The 11,264-nt window shown below is 48.3% G+C and overlaps 1 protein-coding gene across 1 annotated transcript in view; it reads left to right on the plus strand.

The window, feature by feature from the left end:
• Nucleotides 1–11,264, plus strand: part of LOC115124244 (filamin-A-like) — a 92,015-nt gene that overhangs the window by 61,268 nt on the left and 19,483 nt on the right. Inside the window, exons 24-30 of the mRNA XM_065005111.1 lie at nt 3,888–4,050; nt 4,453–4,613; nt 7,843–8,010; nt 8,088–8,211; nt 8,875–9,031; nt 9,343–9,532; nt 9,727–9,750. Coding sequence (XP_064861183.1) covers nt 3,888–4,050; nt 4,453–4,613; nt 7,843–8,010; nt 8,088–8,211; nt 8,875–9,031; nt 9,343–9,532; nt 9,727–9,750 — 987 coding nt within the window. The remainder of the gene's footprint in view (nt 1–3,887; nt 4,051–4,452; nt 4,614–7,842; nt 8,011–8,087; nt 8,212–8,874; nt 9,032–9,342; nt 9,533–9,726; nt 9,751–11,264) is intronic.

The raw sequence follows: 11,264 nt of genomic DNA on the forward strand, positions 1-11,264 counted from the left end.
TGTAGAGGTGATCTATATGATAACTCTGTTATGTCCAGGTCCCCCCCTGTAGAGGTGATCTATATGATAACTCTGTTATGTCCAGGTCCCCCTGTAGAGGTGATCTATATGATAACTCTGTTATGTCCAGGTCCCCCCCCTGTAGAGGTGATCTATATGATAACTCTGTTATGTCCAGGTCCCCCCCCTGTAGAGGTGATCTATATGATAACTCTGTTATGTCCAGGTCCCCCCCTGTAGAGGTGATCTATATGATAACTCTGTTATGTCCAGGTCCCCCTGTAGAGGTGATCTATATGATAACTCTGTTATGTCCAGGTCCCCCTGTAGAGGTGATCTATATGATAACTCTGTTATGTCCAGGTCCCCCCCTGTAGAGGTGATCTATATGATAACTCTGTTATGTCCAGGTCCCCCCCTGTAGAGGTGATCTATATGATAACTCTGTTATGTCCAGGTCCCCCCTGTAGAGGTGATCTATATGATAACTCTGTTATGTCCAGGTCCCCCCTGTAGAGGTGATCTATATGATAACTCTGTTATGTCCAGGTCCCCCCTGTAGAGGTGATCTATATGATAACTCTGTTATGTCCAGGTCCCCCCCTGTAGAGGTGATCTATATGATAACTCTGTTATGTCCAGGTCCCCCCCTGTAGAGGTGATCTATATGATAACTCTGTTATGTCCAGGTCCCCCCTGTAGAGGTGATCTATATGATAACTCTGTTATGTCCAGGTCCCCCCCCCCCCTGTAGAGGTGATCTATATGATAACTCTGTTATGTCCAGGTCCCCCCTGTAGAGGTGATCTATATGATAACTCTGTTATGTCCAGGTCCCCCCTGTAGAGGTGATCTATATGATAACTCTGTTATGTCCAGGTCCCCCCCCCTGTAGAGGTGATCTATATGATAACTCTGTTATGTCCAGGTCCCCCTGTAGAGGTGATCTATATGATAACTCTGTTATGTCCAGGTCCCCCCTGTAGAGGTGATCTATATGATAACTCTGTTATGTCCAGGTCCCCCTGTAGAGGTGATCTATATGATAACTCTGTTATGTCCAGGTCCCCCTGTAGAGGTGATCTATATGATAACTCTGTTATGTCCAGGTCCCCCCCTGTAGAGGTGATCTATATGATAACTCTGTTATGTCCAGGTCCCCCCCTGTAGAGGTGATCTATATGATAACTCTGTTATGTCCAGGTCCCCCTGTAGAGGTGATCTATATGATAACTCTGTTATGTCCAGGTCCCCCCTGTAGAGGTGATCTATATGATAACTCTGTTATGTCCAGGTCCCCCCTGTAGAGGTGATCTATATGATAACTCTGTTATGTCCAGGTCCCCCCCCCCCCCCCCCCCCCCCCCCCCCCCCCCCCCCCCCCTGTAGAGGTGATCTATATGATAACTCTGTTATGTCCAGGTCCCCCCTGTAGAGGTGATCTATATGATAACTCTGTTATGTCCAGGTCCCCCCTGTAGAGGTGATCTATATGATAACTCTGTTATGTCCAGGTCCCCCTGTAGAGGTGATCTATATGATAACTCTGTTATGTCCAGGTCCCCCCTGTAGAGGTGATCTATATGATAACTCTGTTATGTCCAGGTCCCCCCTGTAGAGGTGATCTATATGATAACTCTGTTATGTCCAGGTCCCCCCCTGTAGAGGTGATCTATATGATAACTCTGTTATGTCCAGGTCCCCCCCTGTAGAGGTGATCTATATGATAACTCTGTTATGTCCAGGTCCCCCCTGTAGAGGTGATCTATATGATAACTCTGTTATGTCCAGGTCCCCCCTGTAGAGGTGATCTATATGATAACTCTGTTATGTCCAGGTCCCCCCCCTGTAGAGGTGATCTATATGATAACTCTATGTCCAGGTCCCCCCTGTAGAGGTGATCTATATGATAACTCTGTTATGTCCAGGTCCCCCCCTGTAGAGGTGATCTATATGATAACTCTGTTATGTCCAGGTCCCCCCTGTAGAGGTGATCTATATGATAACTCTGTTATGTCCAGGTCCCCCCTGTAGAGGTGATCTATATGATAACTCTGTTATGTCCAGGTCCCCCCTGTAGAGGTGATCTATATGATAACTCTGTTATGTCCAGGTCCCCCCCCCTGTAGAGGTGATCTATATGATAACTCTGTTATGTCCAGGTCCCCCCCTGTAGAGGTGATCTATATGATAACTCTGTTATGTCCAGGTCCCCCCCTGTAGAGGTGATCTATATGATAACTCTGTTATGTCCAGGTCCCCCCTGTAGAGGTGATCTATATGATAACTCTGTTCTGTCCAGGTCCCCCCCCCTGTAGAGGTGATCTATATGATAACTCTGTTATGTCCAGGTCCCCCCCCCTGTAGAGGTGATCTATATGATAACTCTGTTATGTCCAGGTCCCCCCCTGTAGAGGTGATCTATATGATAACTCTGTTATGTCCAGGTCCCCCCCCCTGTAGAGGTGATCTATATGATAACTCTGTTATGTCCAGGTCCCCCCTGTAGAGGTGATCTATATGATAACTCTGTTATGTCCAGGTCCCCCCTGTAGAGGTGATCTATATGATAACTCTGTTATGTCCAGGTCCCCCCTGTAGAGGTGATCTATATGATAACTCTGTTATGTCCAGGTCCCCCCTGTAGAGGTGATCTATATGATAACTCTGTTATGTCCAGGTCCCCCCCTGTAGAGGTGATCTATATGATAACTCTGTTATGTCCAGGTCCCCCCCCCCCCCCCCTGTAGAGGTGATCTATATGATAACTCTGTTATGTCCAGGTCCCCCCCCTGTAGAGGTGATCTATATGATAACTCTGTTATGTCCAGGTCCCCCCTGTAGAGGTGATCTATATGATAACTCTGTTATGTCCAGGTCCCCCCCTGTAGAGGTGATCTATGATAACTCTGTTATGTCCAGGTCCCCCCTGTAGAGGTGATCTATATGATAACTCTGTTATGTCCAGGTCCCCCCCTGTAGAGGTGATCTATATGATAACTCTGTTATGTCCAGGTCCCCCCCTGTAGAGGTGATCTATATGATAACTCTGTTATGTCCAGGTCCCCCCCCTGTAGAGGTGATCTATATGATAACTCTGTTATGTCCAGGTCCCCCCCCCTGTAGAGGTGATCTATATGATAACTCTGTTATGTCCAGGTCCCCCCTGTAGAGGTGATCTATATGATAACTCTGTTATGTCCAGGTCCCCCCCCTGTAGAGGTGATCTATATGATAACTCTGTTCTGTCCAGGTCCCCCCTGTAGAGGTGATCTATATGATAACTCTGTTATGTCCAGGTCCCCCCCTGTAGAGGTGATCTATATGATAACTCTGTTATGTCCAGGTCCCCCCTGTAGAGGTGATCTATATGATAACTCTGTTCTGTCCAGGTCCCCCCTGTAGAGGTGATCTATATGATAACTCTGTTATGTCCAGGTCCCCCCTGTAGAGGTGATCTATATGATAACTCTGTTATGTCCAGGTCCCCCCTGTAGAGGTGATCTATATGATAACTCTGTTATGTCCAGGTCCCCCCCTGTAGAGGTGATCTATATGATAACTCTGTTATGTCCAGGTCCCCCCTGTAGAGGTGATCTATATGATAACTCTGTTATGTCCAGGTCCCCCCCCCCTGTAGAGGTGATCTATATGATAACTCTGTTCTGTCCAGGTCCCCCCTGTAGAGGTGATCTATATGATAACTCTGTTATGTCCAGGTCCCCCCCTGTAGAGGTGATCTATATGATAACTCTGTTATGTCCAGGTCCCCCCCCCCCCTGTAGAGGTGATCTATATGATAACTCTGTTATGTCCAGGCCCCCTCTATATGATAACCTGTTCCCCCCCTGTAGAGGTGATCTATATGATAACTCTGTTCTGTCCAGGTCCCCACAGTGTAAAGGTGGCGTACGATGAGTCTCCAGTTCCCAAGAGTCCGTTCCGCGTGGCGGTGACAGAGGGTTGTGACCCGGGGCGTGTACGTGCACATGGACCCGGCTTGGACAGTGGCATCACCAACAAAGCCAACAAGTTCACTGTGGAAACCCGGTACGAGAGATAGTAGAGAGATAGAGACGCACTAACCCACATTGAGGATCGTTTTAGTTTTTTTTGTTTGAATTCCCATGTACCAAAGTGAAGTAGGTTTCCATCGCATTTTGGTTGGTTTTGTCACTAAAATGTTGCGTCATATTGCGACTGGCTCAGATACAGTGCCGGTATAGCACACGTGACATGATGGACAAAAGAGCAAGAATTTTTATTTGTCAAACAATCACACAACACGATGGTTATTATATCAAGAGTGTTCACCTCCATTTCTCACATCGCTCATTTTACACAAAAAGATTCCATCTTGCATATTGGAGATGTATTTATATTTTTAACAGACATGTACTTTACTCGTATGAAAAGGAAACCTGGTTAGAATGATGATTTGTCTCTCTGTAGTGGTGCGGGTACAGGTGGTCTGGGTCTGGCTGTAGAGGGCCCATCCGAGGCTAAGATGTCCTGCACCGACAACAAGGATGGCAGCTGCAGCGTAGAGTACATTCCCTACGAGGCTGGAACGTATAACCTCAACATCACCTACGGAGGACAGCCCATCGCTGGTACGGAGACACACGCGCTGGTACTTTGTATTGTGAAGCTAGCTAGTGATCTTCCCAATCTCAAATCAAACTTTGTCACCGAATACATGATGAGCTTAAGGGGCGCTATGGTGTTGTTCGCTGACCTGTAGTCAATGACAGTCCTGTAGTGTAGCATCCGCATCGTCAGACTACTTCCATATTGAGCGAGTCGCTGGTACTTCCTGCTTTAGTTTTTGCTTGTAAGCAGGAATCAAGAGGATGGAATTATGGTCAGATTTTCCAAGTGTGGGGGGGGGGGGCTTTGTATGCATCTCTGTGGAGTAAAGGTGGTCTATGATTATTTTTTTTATTATAATTTTTTTTTCTCGTGGCATGCTGGTAAAAATTTGGTAACTGATTTAAGTTTCCCTGCATTAAAGTCCCCGGCCACTAGGAGCGCCGCTCTGGGTGAGCATTTTCCTGTTTGCTTATGACTTATTAGAGTTTGTTTTGAGTGATCTTAATGCCAGCTTCGCTTTGGTGGTTAATAGACAGCTACGAATAGTGTGGTCTACAGCTTATCATAAGGTACTCTACCTCAGGCGAACAATACCTCGAGACTTCTTTAATATTAGAAATTGCGCACCAGCTGTTTATTGACAAATAAACACATCCCCCCCACCCCTCGTCTTACCAGAGGTAGTGTCTCTGTTCTGCCGGTGCAGGGAAAATCACCAGCTGTTATTGACAAATAGACACATCCCCCCACCCCTCGTCTTACCAGAGGTAGTGTCTCTGTTCTGCCGGTGCAGGGAAAATCACCAGCTGTTATTGACAAATAGACACATCCCCCCACCCCTCGTCTTACCAGAGGTAGTGTCTCTGTTCTGCCGGTGCAGGGAAAATCACCAGCTGTTATTGACAAATAAACACATCCCCCCACCCCTCGTCTTACCAGAGGTAGTGTCTCTGTTCTGCCGGTGCAGGGAAAATCACCAGCTGTTATTGACAAATAAACACATCCCCCCCACCCCTCGTCTTACCAGAGGTAGTGTCTCTGTTCTGCCGGTGCAGGGAAAATCACCAGCTGTTATTGACAAATAAACACATCCCCCACCCCTCGTCTTACCAGAGGTAGTGTCTCTGTTCTGCCGGTGCAGGGAAAATCACCAGCTGTTATTGACAAATAGACACATCCCCCACCCCTCGTCTTACCAGAGGTAGTGTCTCTGTTCTGCCGGTGCAGGGAAAATCACCAGCTGTTATTGACAAATAAACACATCCCCCACCCCTCGTCTTACCAGAGGTAGTGTCTCTGTTCTGCCGGTGCAGGGAAAATCACCAGCTGTTATTGACAAATAAACACATCCCCCCACCCCTCGTCTTACCAGAGGTAGTGTCTCTGTTCTGCCGGTGCAGGGAAAATCACCAGCTGTTATTGACAAATAGACACATCCCCCACCCCTCGTCTTACCAGAGGTAGTGTCTCTGTTCTGCCGGTGCAGGGAAAATCACCAGCTGTTATTGACAAATAAACACATCCCCCCACCCCTCGTCTTACCAGAGGTAGTGTCTCTGTTCTGCCGGTGCAGGGAAAATCACCAGCTGTTATTGACAAATAAACACATCCCCCCACCCCTCGTCTTACCAGAGGTAGTGTCTCTGTTCTGCCGGTGCAGGGAAAATCACCAGCTGTTATTGACAAATAAACACATCCCCCCACCCTCGTCTTACCAGAGGTAGTGTCTCTGTTCTGCCGGTGCAGGGAAAATCACCAGCTGTTATTGACAAATAGACACATCCCCCCCACCCCTCGTCTTACCAGAGGTAGTGTCTCTGTTCTGCCGGTGGAGGGAAAATCAAATAAACACATCCCCCCACCCCTCGTCTTACCAGAGGTAGTGTCTCTGTTCTGCCGGTGCAGGGAAAATCAAATAAACACATCCCCCCACCCCTCGTCTTACCAGATGTAGTGTCTCTGTTCTGCCGGTGCAGGGAACATCCCCCACCCCTCGTCTTACCAGAGGTAGTGTCTCTGTTCCCCGGTGCAGGAACATCCCCCACCCCTCGTCTTACCAGAGGTAGTGTCTCTGTTCTGCCGGTGCAGGGAACATCCCCCACCCCTCGTCTTACCAGAGGTAGTGTCTCTGTTCTGCCGGTGCAGGGAAAATCAAATAGACACATCCCCCCACCCCTCGTCTTACCAGAGGTAGTGTCTCTGTTCTGCCGGTGGAGGGAACATCCCCCACCCCTCGTCTTACCAGAGGTAGTGTCTCTGTTCTGCCGGTGCAGGGAACATCCCCCCACCCCTCGTCTTACCAGAGGTAGTGTCTCTGTTCTGCCGGTGCAGGGAACATCCCCCCACCCCTCGTCTTACCAGAGGTAGTGTCTCTGTTCTGCCGGTGCAGGGAAAATCACCAGCTGTTATTGACAAATAAACACATCCCCCACCCCTCGTCTTACCAGAGGTAGTGTCTCTGTTCTGCCGGTGCAGGGAAAATCACCAGCTGTTATTGACAAATAGACACATCCCCCACCCCTCGTCTTACCAGAGGTAGTGTCTCTGTTCTGCCGGTGCAGGGAAAATCACCAGCTGTTATTGACAAATAGACACATCCCCCCACCCCTCGTCTTACCAGAGGTAGTGTCTCTGTTCTGCCGGTGCAGGGAAAATCACCAGCTGTTATTGACAAATAGACACATCCCCCCACCCCTCGTCTTACCAGAGGTAGTGTCTCTGTTCTGCCGGTGCAGGGAAAATCACCAGCTGTTATTGACAAATAGACACATCCCCCACCCTCGTCTTACCAGAGGTAGTGTCTCTGTTCTGCCGGTGCAGGGAAAATCACCAGCTGTTATTGACAAATAGACACATCCCCCCACCCCTCGTCTTACCAGAGGTAGTGTCTCTGTTCTGCCGGTGGAAAATCCCGCCAGTTCTATATTATCTGTGTCGTCGTTCAGCCACGTCTCGGTGAAACATAAGATGTTACATCGTTTAATGTCCCGTTGGTGGGATCATCTTAATCGTAGGTCATCAATTTTATTTTCCAATGATTGCGAGTTAGCAAGAAGAATGGAAGGCAATGGGAGTTTACTCGCTCGCCTCTGGATTCTCAGAAGGATCCCCGCACTGCGGTCTCTTTTCCAGAATCTGTGAGGATAGCTAGTGATCTTCCCAATCTGGGATAATAAAGAACTAGTACAACATCCACTAAACCTCCCGGTCTACCCTCTCTTTCTCCCCCATCTCTTGCACTGTCTTTAGGCAGTCCATTCCAGGTTCCTGTCAGTGACACGGTGGACAGTTCTAAGGTGAAGTGCCAGGGGGTGGGGCTTGGAACCAACGTGCGTGCCAACATTCCACAGGCCTTCACAGTGGACGCCTCTAAAGCAGGAGTCGCCCCTCTACAAGTCAGAGTACAGGGACCCAAAGGTGTGTGCCAGCCCTTTATTTGATTCTAGAACTTTTGGTTCCTGTGTCCAACTCTGGTTTCTCTGTGTGGTGTGTAGGTGTAGTGGAGCCAGCAGAGTTAGTGGATAATGGAGACCAGACTCACACTGTGAACTACATCCCGACCAGAGAGGGACCTTACTCTATCAACGTACTGTATGCTGACCAAGAGATCCCACGCAGGTAACGCACATGCACGCACACACACACACACACGCAGGTAATGCACACACACTCCTGCAAAGTTCTTGTCACATGCACAGGATATAGGTGTAAACGGACAGTGAATAGATATAATTATTGGATGACTCTTACCAGAGACTCTACGTTACCCAGGGGCGCGCTACGTTACCCAGGGGCGCGCTACATAGACACCTAGCTAGTTAAACAATGAACTGGCATAATCCCAACTAATTCCAATACAAGCATCATAGTATGGATCTGCAGGTAGCTAAAGCTAACCAACTCTGTTCAATGTTAGCTAGCTCACATTAGGCTATAAATATCCATTTCTGATTAGAATAATATTACTACACACATCATACATTTGCTAACTAACAGTTGTGCTTTAACATAGCAAATAAAAACAACTTCCTGACAATGTAGCTAGACTCTTACCGTGTATATCAACACTTCACAGCTGGGACCATTTAACTCCGTTTTGTTTTCATCTTATTTTAGCCCCAAAAAACGCATTTTGCTACATTTGTTTATCTTCAAACACCTCCTGTGACATGCGCCTAGTTTCCTGAAAACGAGTCACATATCGACAGACTACACACAGACTACACATTACACATTTATGTGAAGAATGGAGGGACTTCACACAGTTCTGCTATTCTCCAGTCCCTACAAGGTGAAAGTGTTGCCTACCCATGATGCCAGCAAGGTGCGCGCCAGCGGCCCCGGTCTCAACACCACCGGAGTGCCCGCCTCTCTGCCTGTCGAGTTCACCATCGACGCCAAGGATGCAGGAGAGGGGCTGCTCGCCGTGCAGATCACTGTGAGTCCTGTTAACAAACCAATCAGCTTTGTCAAGGGGTACATAGCCTGTCTGCATGGTCCATAGCTTGTCTGCAGATCACTGAGTCCTGTTAACAGACCAATCAGTCTACTCCCACTATGTCTGGGTGGCGTTATTTAACAGCAGGAGTAAGCTAACCAGGCTGCATGCGTCTAGGAGGTGGCATTACCAGCGTCACGGGCCAGCCAGTCACTAGTGGGCCTGTCTCATTTCCATGGCGACATCATCAGTTTGACTGTCTCCATTGGTTACCTCATCTGACGGTCTGTTTGCATGGTGACTGTGTCCAGGACCCCGAGGGGAAGCCTAAGAAGGCCAGTATCCGTGACAACCAGGACGGGACTTACCTGGTGTCGTATGTACCTGACATGACTGGTCGTTACACCATCCTGATAAAGTATGGAGGGGACGAGATCCCTTATTCCCCCTACCGCATCAGGGCTCTACCTACTGGGGACGCCAGCAAATGTACTGTCACAGGTAACAGACGCGCACACACAGTGTTTTTGGTACGGTATTGTGTGATGGTTTGAACTGTCCCTTCCTCCACCCTGCTTCACTCCTCACATTTGTTTTCATCTGTCCATTTGAAGCACCAGTAGTTGCCTCTCACCCTGACTCTCATTGTGTTTGTCACTGTTTCGCTCCCCTGCTTCCACCCTTCTCCTTCTCAGTGTCAATCGGCGGCCACGGCCTGGGTAAGAACACTTAGATCCACTAGTCTGGTCTTGTTCCGTCTCCGATCCATTACGTTGGTCTGTCTGCATGCAGGATGGCAATACCCATTTTACAGTTCAGCTCCCTTTCCCGACTCACCTCTATCTCTCGCTCTCTTTGTCTGTCAATTTCGATTCCAGGGGCTTTATTGGCATGGGAAAGATATGTTAACATTGCCAAAGCAAATGAAATTAATATACAATACAAAATGAACAGTAAACATTAGAGGTTCTAAAAGAATAAAGACATTTTAAATACGTTGTGTGTATATATATAAATGTAAATACAACCTATTTATAATGGTTGTTCTTCACTGGTTGCCCTTTTCTCGTGGCAACAGGTCACAAATCTTGCTGCTGTGATGGCACACTGGACTTTCACCCAGTAGATATGGGAGTTTATCAAAATTAGATTTGTTTTCGAATTCTTTGTGGATCTGTGTTATCTGAGGGAAATAAGTCTCTCTATGGTCATACATTGGGCAGGAGGTTAGGAAGTGCAGCTCAGTTTCTACTTCATTATGTGGGCAGTGTGCACATAGCCTGTCGTCTCTTGAGAGCCAGGTCTGCCTACGGCGGCCTTTCTCAATAGCAAGGCTATGCTCACTGAGTCTGTACATAGTCAAAGCTTTCCTTAAGTTAGGGTCAGTCAGTGGTCAGGTATTCTGCTATCTCTCAAGCTCTGTCTGGCTATCTCTCTCTCTCAAGCTCTGTCTGGCTATCTCTCTCTCTCAAGCTCTGTCTGGCTCTCTCTCTCTCTCTCAAGCTCTGTCTGGCTCTCTCTCAAGCTCTGTCTGGCTCTCTCTCTCTCTCTCAAGCTCTGTCTGGCTCTCTCTCTCTCTCTCTCTCTCTCTCAAGCTCTGTCTGGCTCTCTCTCTCTCTCTCTCTCAAGCTCTGTCTGGCTCTCTCTCTCTCTCTCTCTCTCTCTCAAGCTCTGTCTGGCTCTCTCTCTCTGTCTGGCTCTCTCTCTCTCTCTCTCTCTCTCAAGCTCTGTCTCTCTCTCTCTCTCTCTCTCTCTCTCTCTCTCTCTCTCTCAAGCTCTGTCTGGCTCTCTCTCTCAAGCTCTGTCTGGCTCTCTCTCTCAAGCTCTGTCTCGCTCTCTCTCTCTCTCTCTCAAGCTCTGTCTGGCTCTCTCTCTCTCTCTCTCTCTCTCTCTCTCTCTCAAGCTCTGTCTGGCTCTCTCTCTCTCTCTCTCTCTCTCTCAAGCTCTGTCTGGCTCTCTCTCTCTCTCTCTCTCTCTCTCAAGCTCTGTCTGGCTCTCTCTCTCTCTCTCTCTCTCTCAAGCTCTGTCTGGCTCTCTCTCTCTCTCTCTCTCTCTCAAGCTCTGTCTGGCTCGCTCTCTCTCTCTCTCTCAAGCTATGTCTGTCTCTCTCTCTCTCTCTGGCTCTCTCTCTCTCTCTCTCTCAAGCTCTGTCTGGCTCTCTCTCTCTCTCAAGCTCTGTCTGTCTCGCTCTCTCTCTCTCAAGCTCTGTCTCTCTCTCTCTCTCTCTCTCTCT

This window comes from Oncorhynchus nerka, linkage group LG20, assembly GCF_034236695.1.
Source record: "Oncorhynchus nerka isolate Pitt River linkage group LG20, Oner_Uvic_2.0, whole genome shotgun sequence".
In the NCBI taxonomy this organism is placed as follows: domain Eukaryota; kingdom Metazoa; phylum Chordata; class Actinopteri; order Salmoniformes; family Salmonidae; genus Oncorhynchus; species Oncorhynchus nerka.